This window comes from Euprymna scolopes, chromosome 30 (genome assembly GCF_053919585.1).
Source record: "Euprymna scolopes isolate OS-2025 chromosome 30, ASM5391958v1, whole genome shotgun sequence".
NCBI lineage: Eukaryota > Metazoa > Mollusca > Cephalopoda > Sepiida > Sepiolidae > Euprymna > Euprymna scolopes.
Window position 1 is genome coordinate 101,343,237 of NC_136511.1, and position 20,453 is coordinate 101,363,689.

The following is a 20,453-nucleotide window of genomic DNA, read 5'->3' on the forward strand; positions in this document are numbered from 1 at the left end:
GGAGTAGTTCTATTTTTAAATAAGAAAATCAAATTATATGAGTACCTGAATAGTTAAGACTTGCCATTTTGAAGAAAAAAAAACTCACCAAACAAGAGAGATAAGTAAACAATAATTCATACTTACTAAATTTATGTTGTAATGCCTGTGAAGTTCCATTAATTACTTAAAAATGATTTTCTTTATTAAAATAAAACTACTGGATCAATTTCCATGATTTTTTTTAATATTTTCGTTTCATCATACAGATTTCTCTTGATTCTTCCTTTATAATATAGAGGGAATTTTGGACAAGAACCATTTTCTTTTCTAATTTTAAATTTGAAAATTCGTTTTCTACATCATTCTACCTTCCTATGTCCAATATTGATACAATATATCTAAGAGTTATAAAAGTTGGAGGAAGGTCACTCAGGAATCAGCTAAAATCTTGTGATCCATTCACCTACCACTGCAAACGGGTCGTCATTTTTAGTTTGAGATGGATATTATTTTTTAGAAATGCTTTTTGCAATTTAAATATGGAAGTTATAACAAAATATTTACGTCAACGATTCCTGTTGAATTTTTATATTTTTTCACTCAAAACTTTTCGGTGGTTATCTAAAATTTGCCTTATATTAAAAACAAAAGTACAAAATAATATTTATGATAACAAAACGAAAATATCATATTCCAAAAATTACATAAATTGATCAAGTAGTTTAATTTTTAAACGATTTTATAATGGAAAATCGTGGTATTACGGAGCAGATCTTACAAGTTTGAATTGTTGTGGAGTTATCCGTCCTTGTTTCTTCAAGAAGGTTATGCAAGACAGTTATTTTTTGCTTATTCATAAAATTTTATTTTCTGATTTAAAAATAAAACTATTTGATCAATTTACATGATTTCTTGAATATGACATCTTCATTCCACCACCTTCATCGTACAGAATTTTTTATTTTTGTTTCTATATAGGGGAAATTCTGGACAAGAACCACTTTTTCATATATAACTGTCAGAATTTTTCACATTTGAATACATTTTTCTATTTTCTTAAAAAAAAAAAAGAAGTTAAATCTTTTACATTAGAAGAAGAAGAAAGCCTCGAACCAGGTATCTTTTTTATTCTTTATAAATATTCGCTTCACTTTACAACTTAATAAAACAATTTTATTGCCTTAATTATTTTCTATTCGCCAATAAAACTCTCTTATGCTTCGCCATCTTCCAGTAACCAAATTCTAGTCCAATATGCTTTAATTTCTTAGTATATAATCTCACAGAGCTCAGAAGATGAGTTATTCAAATTAATTCCCTAAACAAAACATTTTTGCATCACTTTAATATCCCCATACAAAGATATAGTATTGGTGCATCTCCATGCATATTTGTCCCTACAGTTTTCCTTTCAGTCAGTTCGCGCATAGATTTATGGCTTTTGCATTTTTTCTTCTTTGCAATAAGTTTTCTTTTTTGAGAGAAAGTGATGACTCCTTCAAGAACGTGTTCACACAATGTGCTGTAATTTATTTTCAATTTTTACACAGAAACTTTCTTCCTGGTTCAAATGAACTTTATAAATTTACTGAAATTTGTTATCTGCTGACAGCTGATGTGCTAATTGTGTCATAATTAAAATAAAAACTATTTCTAATAATAATAATCTTCCATTTTTGTAGCCATGCCAAAGATGCTGACAAAACTTGGATGAAAATTTAGATTCCTTCTAAATTTATTCTTCATTTTTTTTTTAATCAATCTGTTTTACACTAATACTGTTTTTAATAATTTTGTAATTTGTAAAAAAAAAAAAAGTATGAATCTTTTAGAAAAGACATAATTGTGAAATATATTACTAGCAAAAAAAAAAAAATAGACACCCACTACTAGTGATTGATTTAGTTGTAGTCTTTACAAAAAACAAAGAAACAATTTTAACTTCATATTTTGGTTAATTGAAGAAAAACAACAGAAAGATGCTTGTCATGGTTCTATATAATATATTCCAATGTTCAGAAAATTTACTGGGTATGAACATAGTCACATTTTTTTAATTAATAAAAAGGAAACAAAAATGATTTTATAGGGTGTTTTCAGTATCAGCGAACACCCAGGCAACGCCGGATACCTCCGCTAGTCTCTATATAACAGATATGAGTTCTCTGCTTTTTAGCATAATTTTTTTTTTGTTTTTAAATCTATAAAAAAATGTTTATAGGGTGTTTTCGGTATCAGCGCAATTATTGTGTTTATATAAGAAATTAAAACAAATCATAATTAGAAGTGAATTGTAGAGAATGTTAATTTATCATAGACTCAATATAAAATTATTATGTAAATGAAGCGTCTGGGTGAGCGTCCCATTCAATATTATATATATATATATATATATATATATATATATATATAAAAAAGCGAAAATGTATGTGTGTATGTATGTACGCTTTTCCTCGATGTCCACAAAAGGCTTCTTTCAGAGAAGCGCTTGCTCGGTTCACAACTTTTTATATCATCTATAAATTGTAGTATCTCAGAGTTATCCATGGAGCTCGCCTGTCTATTTAATTTTATTGACTTTCAAACGTTAATTATTCGACATTTCCTGCATCGGCACACGTTACATTCGGTTTTCAGTATAAAAAAAAGCGAAACTCGACTCTAATTACAGGCCGAAAGCCAGTTGTCTCAAGAGAGCTAAGTAACGTTTGTTCAATGTCGACTTCGTCATATCAGACTGTAGCTTTCATTTCGCTCCTCCTAATAAACAGGGAGCGGGTTTTTAAAAACAAACAAACCGATTTATTGACCTCATTAAAAACTGTCCCACACAAATTCGTAACTGCTGAATACCTATCGCCGTCACGTCAATCAAAAACGCGCACCTGTTTTTTTTTAACACTTTACTATTTTCCAACTGCGCCTCATGAAGGCTTCGTTTTTTTTTCACGGGCACCTGTTTTTTTTTCACATTTCTGGGGTTTTTTCACGTACCCCGAAAAACACCCGGGCAACGCCGGGTACCCCTCGCTAGTATATATATATATATATATATATATGAAAATATTTTAATGTTTAATTGAATTAAATAAGCCTATAATGTTTCCAAAAAAGACTTTTGCATTCGTTCATTTAGATATATTTTTTGTTTCATTTTATTCCATAGTTCTCAGAAATCAATAGACCCCTTCCTGGGAGCTAATACTTAGTTTCTGTGTGAGATACATAGATATTCAAATATTCTAATATTCTATTAAAACTCTCCTTTACCTCTCAAACATTAAGTTAGTAAAGAAGTTAAAAACATTGATTTTCCTCTCCCTAATTGACCAGTTCATTACCTTTATAGAACCACTTTTTAGTAGTTGCTTGGTCTTTCTGAATTGCACAACAAGAATTCATCTAGTAATTGTCTGTATTTTTTAGATGAGGTGTTTTCATTTATTGAGATTGTTGGACTGACTTCCTCATCTTGGTTAACAACCAAAATGAGGAAGTCAGTCCGACAATCTCAATAAAAGAATTCATCTAATCTAGTGGAGTAACCAATTTTTGTTAGTTTAGGCAACATTAGCTATAGAGCGGTGCATCATTCCTCATATGAGCTAATGTGGGTTAACTATATCAAAAAACCTTTTATCCAGTTTAATTGTCATCATTTAATTATGTTGTGGTGGTGGTGTTAACCAAATAATCTTTCTATTTTTTATTTTTATTGTTTTACTTCCTGTTTGTTGTATTTAATTAAACTCTTATTATATCGGTCATCTTCTAGATTTGTATATTTGCTGAAAAACTTGTCAAGCATTATCTTAATTACTGATAAGTTTGCATTCAATGAAAAAGAATATTTGGTAATGGATGGGTGTTTGGATTTTTGGTGTAGTTGGTTGAGCTTATATTAGCAACAGCTTCAACTTTTGTTTCTAAAGTTTATAGATATACTTCATTCTATTTGGACTCTTCAGATTACTGTTTTCATTTTTCACACAGCATTTCGGCCGATATAACTTCCAACCTTCTTCATGTGTATTTTCTACTCTGGGAATTTTTTCTGTCAATCTCCAGAATCTGCACGGAATTTCAAATGGAAGCCTTTATTCAATCCATGAGGTAGCGTGATCTAGGTAGAAAGCTTAAGTAATTCACAATTGTATTTTAATGTCACTCACACTGATGATTGAACCTTCAACCTCCAGAAGAGTGTAACTTATAACTGAATTTTACCAAGTACTTTATCCACTATGCTATCAGTCCTTGCAAATAGGATTTTTATCCAATTATGGCTGATGGAAGACGGATATGCTACCCTCATGGATTAAATAAAGAGTTCCATTTGAAATTTCTTGAAGATTTCCTTAGTTCAACAAAAAGATTCTAGAATTCAACAAGGTACACCTGAAAAGGGTTGGAGGTTACATTGACCGAAACGTAAGAATAAGACAACCTAAGAACAGTAATCCAAATAATCTAAAGTCAAAGTACTTCACCTTTTGAAACCTTTCTTTTATTTTCTTATATAAATTATATCATTTTCAATTTTGCTAAAGCTCTCCACTAATGCCAAATTATCATCTATATATATAACTGGCAAAATGTGTATGTGCACTTTTTGTGTATGTCCACAAAGGCTTTGGGGGTGGGTGGGTGGGGGGGGCTCGGTCGGGTCACTTAAAACCTTAGATCCTTAAAACTTTTATATACTGTCTAAATCATAATATCTATGAATTACGAATGGAGGTCACGTCTATCTTTAATTTGCTCGACTTTTATGCGCTATTTTCGAGATTTTTTTCGATTGCCGCCTCTTCGTTTTGCTTTTTCAGTATAAAAAAGCGAAACTGAATCTGCATCATCAGTTCCCTGGCATTTGTGGCAGGGACGTCCACAAAGCAAATCGGCTTTGATCAATGTGGCAAAAACCGTTATATCAGACAATTGTTTTTCAAATGGACCACCTCCATTTTTTTATCTTGGGTAAACAAACAGCCAAAGTTGGAAAGAAAAACTGCCTTGCAGCAAAACTTAACTGCCGAATATGTTTGACTTCATTATCATTAAATTCGCACACCTGTCAACTTTATAAGCCTTAAATTAAAAAAGTTTTCACTTCCTCTCCCCTCGTGGCCGAGCGGGTTAGATGTCACGTTTTTTTCCCTTTCTTTTTCACCTTCGCGTCAACGCTTCGGATTCAAGCCTACCTTCTTGCCAAAACTTTTTTTTTTTCTTTCACACCTCCAAACACCAGGGTTTTTGTTTTTGATCTATTCCCCCCTCCCCAACACATACACATACACACCTCCAAACACCAGGGTTTTTGTTTTTGATCTATTCCCCCCTCCCCAACACACACACACACACACACACACCTCCAAACACCAGGGTTTTTGTTTTTGATCTATTCCCCCCTCCCCAACACATACACACACACATACACACCTCCAAACACCAGGGTTTTTGTTTTTGATCTATTCCCCCCTCCCCAACACACACACACACACACACACCTACAAACACCCGGGTACCCCCGCTAGTCTCTATATAACAGAGATAAGAGTTCTCTGCTTTTTAGCATAATAGTTTTTTTGCTTTTTAAATCTATAAAAAGTGAATTTATGCTTAAATTGCTATAGCTTCTCATGGTGCTTCACATTTTTTTAAATTAAAATACAGCCTATTTTTAATAATATAAAGCTGATTTTTCCCTTTTCTAAGAGTTTTTTTCTGAAAGCTAAAACTGTCAATTGAAGACTCAGACTTCATTAAGAGTGTAGGAGAGTTAGATTACATTTTTTTTCATCAAAGAATGACTTCCTGACTTCACCACCTACACATTCAGTATCTTTCTTGATTATGACTTTCTTAATTGAAACTCGTTGGAGCTGTTTAGGGAAAAAAGATTCTTTTTGTCTGCCCTTTCTTCCAATCAAATAGAGGGGCATGCCCCTCTCCTCTCCAGATTCAGATTTTTTCGCATCTCAGATCTAACTCAATATCAGTATTTAAAATAAAAATAAAAATTGTCACTGTGTACTAAATATATAAACTAACATGGTTTAAAGCTTTGGCTAAGTCAAAACAGACCATCGCAACATCAAAATTGTCCAACTTAATTCTTGGTCATTGTCTTTAACCTTGGAAATGTCTGTATAAGTTTCCAAAGCTTCTCTAAAATTGGGTGATACAAAGTCTGTTGCATTGTATGAAAGTGCAATTTCAACTCGAAAGTTAATATGCAGGTGCATATTAACTTTCTCAAGTCATTTTCTGTTTTGAACATTATTACATGTTATAGGCAGTAAACAGTGTTTGTTACTGTGGTGATCCCGTCTAATTACATTCCACGCTTTCTTGTTAGTTTCATTTCATTTTTGTAGAATGTTTTGATACAAAATATTGTTTTTATATGTGGTAATTAAGAATATTTGTAAACTGATATTTTTTTTTTTCAAATAGATATCTGTATTTACATATTTTTTACAAACGTTTTATATATTATTTTTTATATATTTATATAGGTACATTTTCATAGGGATAATCAATATTAAAAAATCAATTTATGAATATTCTTATATATTTAAAAAAATATTTTCCATCAAAAGATTTCTGCAAAAATAAAATGAAACAAACAGGAAAGTGTGGAATGTAATTGCATGAGGTCACTAAATTAACATCGTCTGCTGCCTATGAAATGGCTTGAGAAAGTTAATTTGCAGGTTTACATCAAACTTTAATTTTGATGTGAATTCCTATGATTATTTGGTTGTTGAGAAAATTAAATGATTTTGACGAAACATGTTGGATGCAATCCATCAATTTGTACAGCTCGTTTAACGGGAAAATTTTGTTTAGTCAAGATAAACTTTTGATAATCTCTAAGCCATGAATTTTATTTCCGACTGTTCAGATGTCAGAAGTCAGCTGGAAAAAAAATTAACTACTGACTTAAGAGGGCGTTTTTCAAAGAAGTAGAAATTTGCTTGAAAAAATTACTCTAGACTCCAGAGTCGGTTAAAAAAAAAAAAAAAAATAACTCTAGTTAAATAATCAAGTATTCTGTACATTACTAAAGAGATGTTAACTATTCTGCTCTTTTAATTAACAATTTCTGAGGTTAAAATTAGACAAACTGCTGTCAAAGCTCACTACTCTAAAATGCAACACACTGTTGTCAAAGCTCGCTACTCGAAAATCCACTCTCTCTGAAAAACAAATTTTTATTCAAACCAACAGCGTCTCATTTACATATGAGGTGATAAGAAATTTTATTACTTCATGATTGCCAGCATATAATTAGAAGCAGTAACCAGTTTTTTCTTTTTTTATTCTTTTTGTCTACCACCAGACACAACATGTTACCAAAATCAGGTTTGTACCAATTTTTTAGGCATTTAATCATAAAAACAATGGTGGAAAGTGTGCATGTTGACATGATTAGATTCCTAAGTTTGACAAGATACACTTGAAGAAGATTAGAGGTTACATCGACTGAAACATTGTTTAAATGACACTTAAGATGAGAACAGTAATCCAAAGAATCCAAATAATATGTGGTTACTGATATTAAAAAGCATCCAATCTATACATCAAAATTGATATTTCTGTCAAAATCTTGACTGTGAACAAACTTTTCAAACTCAAGTTCATATAAGATGCAAAACCTCGTTGACTACAATAAGGTTCAGATAGCAAATCTCTACAATGAATAGAATCTGTTAGAAATTAATTCCAACTTATTTAAAAATAATTATTTCAGGTAGTTTTATTGTTGAAGTAATAACAACCAGACAGTTACAATATTATACTCATTAATTATACATGTTTAAACAAAAGTGCAATAAAAAATATACTATGCTGGTTTTCTGTTGTTCTTTTGAAGAATGGTTATCATCAAAATGATTTGCTTCTATGAGGAAGAGACAAAAGTACTAAACTGTTTGAAAGCTTATACTTGAAAAAAAAAACAAAGCTATCTTTGCGCATGTCTAAAAAAAGACATGCGCAAAAATAGCATTGTTTTTTTTTTGTTTTGTTTTTTTGCTTATTGTGTAATATTATATTTAAGGTAATTTTATACTTGTTTCATAGTTATTTACTACTAGCAGTTCAACCCGGCTTTGCTCAGGCCCTATGTACTGTTCATCACTTTATGTGCATATATATATATATATATATATATATATTAAAAAGTTTGACCCATGTCCAGGTAAACTACATCTAAAATTTCAAGTGGTAAGACCCAACATTGGTGAAGGAGTTTGGTAAAGTCTGCAAAGGTCAACTCTTTCAACTTTGACCTCTTGGCAGCCAAATTTTCACCCAAAAACTGATTAAAAAGCTTGCTGAATGGTTGAATAGTTTGCTAGAGACCGCAAAGATAAAATCTTGGCAGCCAAATTTTGGGCCAAAAACCAATTTAAAAAAAAATTGCCCTATGTCTGAATCCACTTTATGTAAAATTTCAAATGTTTAGACCAAAAATTGGCTGAGTAATTTGGTAGAGATCGCAGAGGTCAAAATTTTTAAAACTTTGACCCCAATTTTGACCCCATAACATTTATTGTTTTGGGCTCAAATCAGATCAAAAAGTTTGATCCATGTCCAAGTAACCTACATTTAAAATTTCAAGTGTTTAGACCCAAAATTGGCGGAGGAGTTTGGTAGAATTTTCAAAGGTCAAAATCGTTGAACTTTAACCCTTTGGCAGCCATATTTCTGGCCGTAAACCGATTTAAAAGATTTTCCCAAATCTCAATACCCTTTATGTCAAATCTCGAGTCTTTAGACTGAAAATTAACAGTTATTTGGTAGGGAAATGTACACACACACACACACACACACACACACACACACACAATATTACTTTTATAGATATATAGATTAATCATATTTATTTATCTAATCATATGATATCAAAATATTTATAAAAAAAAAAAACGATAGTATCACCTAACCTGCATCATTGACTAGTTTTTTATCTTGAAGTAGAATTTTGTTTTATTTTTTTAACTCTATACGTCAAATAGCTTCATGTTTTGTCTGGATTGATTTTCATGAAAAAAATAAAATAAAAAATCTGTTCTAAGTTAAACCATAGCCGATATTTTGACAAGTTTGATAACTATTCTTTGAGCAATTTGGAAGCAAATCTGTACACAAACATAGTGGCCAATCAATGAAAGCACAACCTCCTTGACAGAGGTAAGGTCAAATTTTGAACATTTTATTCAAGTATGTGTGAAAATTACGTACCTCAGAAATGCCCACATGTCTGCGATTCTTGTAGGAATCAAAATGACTAAGCGCAGTTGATTTTATCGGCTATGGTCATGCAAATTGTAACCGTTCAAATGCAAATTAGATGACCTTGAGCTGCATAAAAGCAAGCTGTTTGAAAAATGGGGCAGTTCGTTTTAAGGGAGGCAAACTGTGACGAATCATTTACTCGAGTCAACACAAAGAAGAAAAAAGGATACATAAAAGAAAAGAGCATTTTTTCAATGCTGAAGAAAATTACAGAACAATATATTGGATAGTTTTATCGATTACTAAAATAGATGTTCCCGTTTACTGGGTTTTTAGTATTTTTTTTTTTTTAAGCAAGTTTGTTATGCAAGAACTATCCGATTATTTAATGGCCTTCTTTTTTTTTTCACTTTTATTTTAGATCACCAGCAATCTCTGGACAATCTGGCATTTGACCCCAGTTTAAACACCATGACAACCAGTGTAATTTCCATGACAACCAGTATAACCTCATTGACCTCTACATGCAGCAGTCTTGATCTGGATATTGGACCAACGCAGAAGCTTCATCACATCAATAAAGCCAGACCAAAACGCAAAAAGAATCATGTTATGACAAAATCTCATGGTCAACTTGTCACTGAGGTGAACGGCAAGACCGATGAGGGCTTGGAGACTTTCTACACGCCAACTAACGCTGTGAAGGAAGTGGATTCCACCACAGAGGATGTAGCTAAAAGTCCCAAAGAGAGAAGTTCTACAAGTGACAGCAGACATTCATCCCTTGGTGAAGCAGATCAAATACCGATTGAGAAAACTGTTGATGGGAGGTAAGAAGACACAATTTTAACTGTTGCCATCTCTTTGTCTTTGAATTATTAATGTTTATTCAAATATGTATATAGAAAGGTAGTTTGCTTAAATCAGCCTTCATAAACACACTCTCTTATTTATATATATATATATATTATGACATTTTCTTTCAATTGTTTTTCTTTTAAATTACTTTACTTTTTTCTAATATCTATAATTTGTCGTGTTTTTGGTCCCCCGATTTATCAGAAAGGAGCCTATGTTTCCAGTGGCGTCCGTCTGTGCATCTGGACAATTGCCAGATAACTGTCCATTAGTTTTTCCTGGAATTTTGCCAAAAATTGTATTTCATTAAATAGATGTGCACACTACAAAATTTTTTTTTTTTAAATTCCCGTTGCGTCTCTCCTCTGATCTCGAGCGTGTGGTTCAGTGGGGGAAGACGTGGCTGGTTACCTTTAATGCATCTAAAACCAAACTCCTATCCTTAAATCATCAACGCTCTGATCCCTATCTAGCATCAATTGAGATGGGTGGCTCTCGTCTGAGAGAGGCCCCGTGTTTTGACAAGCTTCTGGGATTGGAACACGTACATCAAGTCTGTTGCCAAGGTCGCTGGAAAGATGGTGGGATCCTTCTACCGCTCCAGTAGATATCTCACTACTGATGCAATTCTCTATCTATATAAAAGCCAAGTACATCCAAGGATGAAATACTGCTGCCATATCTGGGCAGGAGCTGCTAAAAACAGCCTATCCTGCCTTGACAGAGTACAAAATAGACTTCGTGGCTTAATGGGGGATGCCCTTTTCTCTACCCTGCAACCTCACTCCCACAGAAGAGACGTTGCGAGCCTATCCTTGTTTTATCGTTATTTCCATGGCAGGTACTCGTCTGAACTCCAATCTCTGGTCCCCCCTTGCTAATCTTTCACGAAAAGCACCCGTCTAGCCGAACCCACTGTGAAAAATTTCCCCCACTCTTTATCTGTGCTTAAATCAAAACGTGGATTCCATGAACAAAGCTTCTTTCTTAGAACTGCACGCCTGTGGAACTCTGTTCCGTCTGCCTGCTTCCCACCTGACTACAACTTGGATATGTTCAAGTCCAACGTTAACAAATTCCTAATGAACCGTCCCCTTAAGTAAACACTTCATCAAATCTCCATACTAATGTACTGTACTTGCAGTAACCCTTATCCCTGAGTGGCTTCCGGGCCTTGATAAGTGGTGACCACTGTGTAAAAAAAAAAAAAAAAGAAAAAAAAAAAAAAAAATGCCCCAAAATAGCCAAAAAAAATCACGTTTTTCCCCATAACTTTTGATCCATTCATTAGATTTTTCGGAAATTTGGCCAAAATGTGGAGCCCATTGTTCTTAATATAAAACCAGTATGGATGACCCTGGCAAAATTCTGGTTCACGTCTCCAAGGACTTTTAGTGCTAAAAACGCCCCTTTTTGTGGCTCTTTTTTCATATTTCTCAACAAAAACTTGATATATCTGACTATATAGCAGTTTTACACGATGGTCAACTCAAATATAGATGTGTTAAGGCCTGAAACTGCACTGTTATCCATTTACACTGGGATTTAGCATCCCCAGGAGCTCAAGAGGTCAAAAATGCCCTAAAATGGCCAAAAATGAAACTTTCTACCCCATAGCGCTTGATCCATCCATTACATTTTCCTGAAACTTGGCTAAAATGTGGAGGGCATTGTTCTTAATATAAATATAGTATGGGTGACCCTGGCAAAATTCTGGTTCACATCCCTCTGGGACTTTTAGGGCTTAAAAAACATGCCTTTTTGGAGCACTTTTTTGATATTATTCAAAAACCTTGATATGTATGTCTATATAGTGGTGAATTCAAATATACATGTCTTAAAGCGTGAAACTGCACCATTTGTCCATTTTCATTGTGATTCGGCATTCCCAGGAGCTCAAAAGGAGGTCACATTGCAGAATTGAAGAAACGGGTGTTCCCAATGTTGACGAGTCTGACGGGAGGAAGCGTGTTGCTTGGGACAATTGAATTTCAATCGTGAGAAGTGGTTGGGGGAGTACCCTGAAAGCACCGTAATTTCTTAGGATGCCCAGGTACCATGATTGGGCCAAAAAGAGCGAAAAAAATAAATCAAATTACTCAATTTTTAACTATGATGGAAGTAATATTTTTTTTTTTTTTAGGACTAACTCAACCTCCACACTTCTCACATTCAGCATTTCTTCACTATTTTTTGTGGCATCATCTCACATGCAGCACAAGAGGGGACCTCGCATGCACAGCTTGTTCACTTTGTATTTGGTACTCGAAATGTAAAAGACTATTATAACCCTTTGTTTAGATAATATATTTCTTTGTCTTTAAACCATTTCTCAAAGTCGATTATTTTACCTCATTTTAGCCTATAATCTTGATTTGCTGTATAATATTTTGATATCTTCACTAAAAGCAATGAATATGAACACGAAAAATTGGGAAGAGCTAGCAGCAGACCAAAGTTGCTCACGCAGTAGCCTCTACAAAAGAAAGGCAAAAATAGAGGCAAAAATAAAGGTTGTTTGAACAAAAACATTAGCAAAGTCACAACCCTGGTAACTACCCATGCATGACTTGTGGAGAAACAACACCGTAGGATAAAGCACAGAGACCCTGACTAGTCATTTTCAGCTATGAAGGACTGTGTGATGAATTTTGTTTTTGATTAGTATTTATAACTACCTGATATAGTTTGTATAAGCATTTCTCTAAGTAGATTAGATTGGCCTCTTTACCTTATAGCATATAACCCTGAAGAAGATTGGAGCTTACATTGACCAAAACGTTGTGAAAATAACATTCAAGATAAGAACAGTAGTCTGAAGAATCCAAATAATACGATCCTCATCTCAAAATATTCAGAAACAGAAGAGCATATTTTTTCATAACTTTATTCAACAGAAGAATACCCTCCGTTGTAACAACTACCCCGATAGCATACTATCCACCAGACGTGTTAATAGTATAAGAGAGGAGAATGAAACCCAAAAACCTCCAACGGTCTGCCTACCATACATACGAGGCATTCTCAAGAAAAAAAGGGACATAAATATGATTGAAAGACACAAGTTGAGTTGTAACAGAATTAAATTTTTTTTTTTTTTTTTTTTTTTTTTTTTACATGGGTGTCACCACTTATCAAGGCCCAGAGGCCACTCAAGGATAAGGGTTAATAGGTATACATTAGTCATTGTGATTTTAGCATAGTAAACAGTGGGAATTTTGTAACTTGGATTACTTAGGGGGACGATTCAATTAGAACTTGTTCACATTGGACTTTTTCTTTTTTTTTTTTTTTTTTTTCATAGGTATCACCACATTATCAAGGCCAAGAGGCCACTCAAGGATAAGGGTTAAAGAGTGTACAGTAGAAATTGGACAATATAAGAATCATTAGTAATGAAAATTTGTTAAATTTGATAACTTATATGGAACGGCTCATCAAGAACTTATTTACGTTAGACTTGAAGACAACCATATTGTAGTCAGCCGGAAAGCAGGAAAACGGAAGACAATTCCACAGGCGTGCAGTTCTAATAAAAAAGCTTTGTTCATGGAATCTACGTTTAGGTTTAGGCACAGATAAAGAGTGGGGGGAATTATTGATAGTGTTTACAGCTAGACGAGTGTTTCTTGTGAAAGTTTTGCGAGGGGGGACCATAGATTGAAGCTCAGTCGAACACTTTCTATGAAAATAACGATACATCAGAGACAAACTCGCAACATCTCTTCTGTGAGATAGAGGTTGCAAGGAAGAGAAAAGGACATCTCCTACGAGGCTACGAAGTCTATTTTGAACTCTATCAAGGCAGGACAAGTCCTTTCTAGCAGCTCCTGCCCAGATGTGGCAACAGTATTCCATCCTTGGACGTACCTGGCTCTTATATAAATAGAGAATTGCATCAGCAGTGAGATATCTACTGGATCGATAGAAAGATCCCACCATTTTTCCAGCGGCCTTGGCAACAGATTTGATATACGTGTTCCATTTAAGATCAGGAGTAATGGTCAAGCCCAGAAGCTTGTCAAAACTTGAGGCCTTCTGAAGACGAGAGCCATTCATTTCAATTGATGCCAGATGGGGATCAGAATGTTGATGATGTAAAGAGAGAAGCTTGGTTTTAGATGCATTAAAAGTAACCAGCCACTCCTTTCCCCATTGTACTACATGCTCAAGATCAGAGGAGAGAGAATTGGAGAGAACTTGGTCGTTTACTGTCTTAGATGTGCTACCATAAATGGTAGTGTCGTCAGCATAAATGTCTACAAATGATGTAAGGATGTGATTTGGAAGATCATTAATGTAGATCAGGAAAAGAGTTGGGCCCAGGATGGACCCCTGAGGGACACCGGCATTAATACTGTGGGCTTCTGATTTTTGCCCCTCAACTACTACTCTTATGAACCTATCAGAAAGAAATGATTTAATAATTGAGAAGACATTTCCAGCTATACCATAGCTAGAGATCTTATGAAGTAAACCTTTATGCCATACCCTATCAAAGGCCTTAGATATGTCAAGAGCAATTGCCCTAGAAAGGTTGCCTCCGTCGAGAGATTTGCTAATCCTATGAGATATAACTGTAAGCACATCTGCTGTAGATCTAGCAGAACGGAAACCATATTGAGTGTCACTTAGAAGGTTATTTTTGTTGAGATGGTTGATTACTTCTGTATTTAACACAGATTCCAGCAACTTACTCATGACGCACAGGAGACTTATTGGCCTGTACTGAGAGGGAGATGAGCGATCACCTGAATTCTTAAATACAGGGCATACTGATGAAATTTTCCAGGGAGATGGGAAGCAATTCTCCTTAAGACAACGTTTAAATAGTTTTGTAAGTATGGGCGCTAGTTCAGGTTGAAGTTTTTTGAGTACTATAATTGGAATACCGTCCGGGCCAGTTGCTTTACTGGAATCAAGGTTTTTGATTAGCTTGGCAACATCACGTACAGATATACGTATATCACATAGTGTGTTTTCAGATACAGGAGGAAATATTGGGGGTTGGCGGCCTTGATCGCAAAAGGTAGAATTAGCTGCAAAGTTCTTGACAAAGAGTTTGGCTTTTTCTGATGCTGACGAGATTATCTCAGGTCCATTGATGATAGTTGGGATGGAGCACACGCTTCTGTTCAGAATTCTGTTTGCTATTTGCCAAAACTGGTGGGAACCAAGCCGCTGCTCAGCTACTTTGGACTTAACAGATTGAGCATACAACCACCTTGCGCTCTTTATTACTTTCTTACAATGGTTGCTGGCAGTCCTGAAAGCGGCTTTAGTTTCCATACATCTATTACGTTGGAAAAAGTGATTTCTGTGCGCAATGGCAGCAGCACATTCTGGAGAGAACCATGGCTGGCTGTTAGGTTTTTGCTGAAACTTTTTCGAGGGTATGAAACGATCAATACCTACAATTAACCATTCCGTCAGGTCTAATACTATAGAGGACACATCCTTTTTAAATATGGAATGTAGAGGTAGATCAGTTATAAATGTACGGAAGCTATCCCAGTCAGCCTTAGTGTATCGATATACTGTACGATGGAGAGGTACGTCTGGGGACTTATTACATTTCATTTTTATCTTAATTGATACAACAGAGTGGTCGGAAGATCCAAGAGGCGACAGAACAGAAACTGAACATAGTTCAGGGCAAGTTGTGAGAAAAAGGTCTAGTAGGCTCGCATACTGGCCGTCATTGTCGGGCACATGGGTGGGTTCCTGAACAATCTGAGTGAGGTCATAGGCAATGGAGAAATCATGACAGAACCTCTCTTCATCATCGGTCTTGTTTGAGTGAGTCAACCATTCGACGTTGTGAAGTCTCCACATACGTGAATGTTAGCTGAAGGATAAGCAGATAGGACTTGGTCAATTTTCTCAGATATGCTTTTAAAGATAGTAACTCCGCTGTTGTGGGGGCGATAGAGAGTAAATAAAAATGCCGTAGTGTGAGCTAAAGCAACCCGGAAGCACATATAGGGTAAGTTAGGATCTTCCCTGGAGATGTCCCTACCACATGGAAAGCCATCTTTAATATAGGCACATATTCCATGCCCATGGCGATCTTGGGGGTCAGATTTAGAAGTCAAGTTAGAGTATCCTTTAATTGCAAACTCTTCTAGGGAAATAGCCTGTCCAATGCCAGTTTCACTTAAAAATAAAAGGTCTGGTTTAGTCTCCTGTAATTGGGTTTCAACCTCTGGAAGGTTAGAACGTAGACCCCTGATGTTGGAGAAGGAGACATGGTAGTAGGGGTCTACGTTGGAAGTTGTAGAACCAGGTTTAATCGTGTATTTTTTCTTGAAACTTGTCATGATGAAATTTTGAAATTTGTGGACTAGGTCGTCAGATTTACTTAGAGCAGGACAGAGAGGGGAAATTAAGAGAGAAAAAGAAACGAAGAATTTTTTTTTTTTTTATTTGTAGCTAATGATAAGGTAAAGCCGTAACAATTACCCACTAGTATGGCATCGAGAGGCCCCACCAGAAGCTACTGCATGGTCCAGAATCCATTCACCAAATGGCAATACAGCAGCCCCAGTACTTTGCACCTGCTGATAGGACAGCCTCCTTAGTGGTTAATCCAAGGTTCGGGTCCCTGACTATCAGGCGGATAACGTCAGCCCAGACAAAACGTTTACCTCCATCACCCTTACTAGTGACATGGCTACAAGGATAGACATAGAAACAGAAAATTTCCGCCATCTAAGCCAACTGTTCGCAAAAATACTGCCAACCTAGAAAACAGCTTTTTCTTCTCCCTTTGTCCGAAAAATCACTCATTAAAAAATGAGGACTGAGGGACAAATAAGAAGAAGCGAGAGTAACAGGAGCTGCCGATAACGCATCCACAATGCGTTTTCTACTCTCCATTAAAAAAAAAAAAAAAAAAAAAAAAAAAACTATTAAGTATTGTACTTATAAAAGTCCAACGGACGTGTTTAAGGGAAAGTATGGTGATAGATTCCCCTTACACGAACTAAAAATGAGTACAATTCGTAATCTATTTTTGCAATCAACTCGGTAGATAAATAAACATATATGTACGAGGAAAAAAAAAAAAAAAAAAGTAAGTTGGTGCCGTTATAAGTAATTTCGAGATAAGATGGAAGCCGGTATTGGACTAGAAAAAAAAAAGCTAGCATTTAATAAAAAAGAAATACACAAATTAAATACTGAAATAAAATGGAGTTGTTAATATTTTAAATCTAAAATAAAAAGCATGATTGAAATCACTTATCTCAACAAAAACAATTCCGTCTCCAAATTGCAAACTGTATTGAAAGAAGTTGAGTTAGTAGCGTTCAAAACATTTTTTTTTTAAATTAACCGTTAAAAGAAAATCGTGATTTTATTCTGAACTTAAGCTAGTAACGTTTTAAGAAGCTTACGATATAAAAGAAAAGGCGGATGGGGGGGGGGGTCTTCCGAAAGTAAGTTGGTGCCGTTATAAGTAATTTCGAGATAAGATGGAAGCCGGTATTGGACTAGAAAAAAAAAAAGCTAGTATTTAATAAAACAGAAATACACAATGAAACAAGACACTGCCTACCTGTGTTCAGTTGTGGATTTGAGTAAGAAATAACTTGTTCTGTTTAAGACTCTTCTTGTGTCTTTCAATCATAGACATGTCCCTTTCCTTCCTGAGATTCTTATGGATGGCTCTACTCTCCATAAGAAATCTACTCTAAAACTTCTTGCTCTTTCTTTCTCATCAAATCTTTCTTGGAGTTCATATAATAATTTCATTGCTATTTCTGCTTCTCGTTAAATCTGTTCTATCTATTGCTGTAAACCCTTTATCAACACAAGACTATTCTCTATCTTTAAAAATCTGTTACGCCATCTATTGAGTATTGTTGTCATATTTGGATTAGTGAATCTCTTTACTATTTGAAGGTTCTTGATAAGGTGTAGAAATGTTTGTAATTTGATTGGTACTTTTCTTTTCTGCAACCTCTCTCTCTCACAGACATGATGTTGTTAATCTCAGTCATTTTTTAAAATACTATGGCATGTGTTCTTCAGAATTGTCTGATCGATTCTCTGCTTCCTTTGTTTCCGCTCGTTTGATTTATTAACATAGTGGTCTCCATCAATTTGTTTTAATACTTCATTGTAATACACCTATTTATCCCAGTAGCTGATTTTCCAGAACTGTAATCTTGTGGAACTCCTTTCCTGCTGATTGTTTTTCTCCTACTTGCAGTCATATTTTTTTAAGACTTTTTGTGATAATCATCTCTCATTTTTGTTAGAACTCTCTTCTGATGCTGTCAAATATTCAATCATGCATTTTTCTCTCTAATGTTGTATTCTGAATATCTTTTCCACAAATGTGAATGCTTAAATTTGTCCATAATAAATTATTCTGCATAAAAAGAGTAGAATTATTGCCAGTGTTTCTATGAAGACAAAACTGATAATAAAAGTAAAAAAATAAAAAAATAAATTTAAAAAAAATATATATATATATATATAAAAAGATAAAAAAAATTTTTAATTTAAAATAAAATAAAATAAAAAATACATAAAATTAACAGTTGAAAATTACAAATATCAAATTAAAAAAAATGCATAAAATTAACAGTTGAAAATTACAAATATCAAATTAAAAAAAATGCATAAAATTAACAGTTGAAAATTACAAATATCAAATTAAAAAAAATGCATAAAATTAACAGTTGAAAATTACAAATATCATTTGTAGCTTGTTTGCATGTCGTCATATTTATTTTTAATTTGTTTATAATCAAACTTGATTATTGTATTTCAGTCTAAAGAATGATTCAAAGCCAGATGTTAAGAAAAAAACTTGGAATCCATTCTCTCGGGATCGAGGAAAGTAAGTGAAATTCTTTTGTGTTTAGAGGTTCATTTAAAATTAATAAGTTGGTGGATTATCTTAGAACCATCTAAATTATCTTATACCAGTTTAGACTCATCTAAATATACCTTATATCTGGTATATAATGGTCTAAATCTATCTTATACCCATGTTAGAACAATCTAAATCTATGTTATACCCATCTGCTAAATCATAAATGTTAATACCATGTTTTTTTTTTTGTTTTGTTTTTGTTTGTTTTATTTATTTTTAATCAATAAAATATAATCTTACTGGTGGATTTGCACTGAAGTTCAAATAGATATTATTTTTCTGGCATAGATTCTAATTAAGATCCAGATTGTGTGAATCTGTTGGCAGGAAATATGTGGAGAAAACATTTCAGTTGATTTGTGTCTGCAATCTCTTATTGATGATGGGGATTATTGTAGTTGCTGCTCATTGATGCTAAATATTTGCAGATATTGTTTAGCATGGCAGACTAAAGTAACGATTTCTCCAAAATACCTCAGGCTGAGATAGAGACTGTGCTGATTTGATGGGAAGATTATCATGTTTAATTTCAGAGTTTAGACTGGCTGCTTTGTTGATAATCTACCTACATTGTCCGCATGCAGTAGATATATGGCATAATCATGTTGGCACACTGGTTCTCACTAGATCGCCAAAGTTAAGCAATGTTGAGCCTGGTCAGATGAGTGACCATTTGAGAATACTAAGCACTGTATGTAGGAGGACATCGGCACTTCCCTGCAAGAACTGCAAAAACCTAATGTCATCATCTCCCTTAACTGGGATATACATGTAACTGGGGATTGTTTGTGAATTTGATATTCCCTAGACACTTCGTCCTTCAAGAGAGGCTGGTTTAACCTGCTTAGGTTTGATGCTGCTTGCTATAATCTGCCTTTTTTTCTTTTTTTTATAGAAGTGCACACAAATTATTCTGGAATATTTTTCCTTCCATGCCTAGCATTGTTTGGCTACTGCAAACTACCATTTTGTAATATCAGGCATCTAAAATTAAGTCAACCTCGTTACTATGGGTTACTACACAGAAACCAGTTATATCAGAGTTGTGTGAAATCATCTAGCATATTTTTTTTATGGCAATAGAAAACTTTAAAGAATAAAACATCTACTAGAATCCGTATTATTTGGATTCTTCGGACTACTGTTCTCATCTTCAGAGTTGATTTCACAACATTTTGGTCGATGTAACCTCCGATCTTTGTCAGGTTTATCTTTCAGAAATTTTCTGTCAAACTCAAGAATCTGCACAGAATTTTGAACAGAACCCTTTTCTTGATTCTGTAGGAGTAGCATGCTCTTGTTCTGTCAGCCTTGACTGTCATAGTTACACTGATTAGCCGCAGTAACAGTGAAATACGTGCTCGTGGGTAACTATTTTATCTATAATTAATGATATATATGTGTATATATATATATATATATAAAATATTCATTTTTGTTCTCAGCAACTGATTAACCAGCATGATAATTCACGTACATG

The 20,453-nt window shown here is 34.2% G+C and overlaps 1 protein-coding gene across 11 annotated transcripts in view; it reads left to right on the forward strand.

Moving 5' to 3' along the window:
• Positions 1–20,453, forward strand: part of LOC145254910 (F-actin-uncapping protein LRRC16A-like) — a 377,977-nt gene that overhangs the window by 337,848 nt on the left and 19,676 nt on the right. For 6 of the 11 annotated variants that reach the window (XM_080113852.1, XM_080113853.1, XM_080113859.1 and 3 more), the window contains 3 exons: positions 1,054–1,098; positions 9,650–10,058; positions 18,869–18,937. In XM_080113852.1, coding sequence (XP_079969978.1) covers positions 1,054–1,098; positions 9,650–10,058; positions 18,869–18,937 — 523 coding nt within the window. The remainder of the gene's footprint in view (positions 1–1,053; positions 1,099–9,649; positions 10,059–18,868; positions 18,938–20,453) is intronic. The other 5 variants (XM_080113855.1, XM_080113863.1, XM_080113857.1 and 2 more) reach the window with 1 other exon arrangement.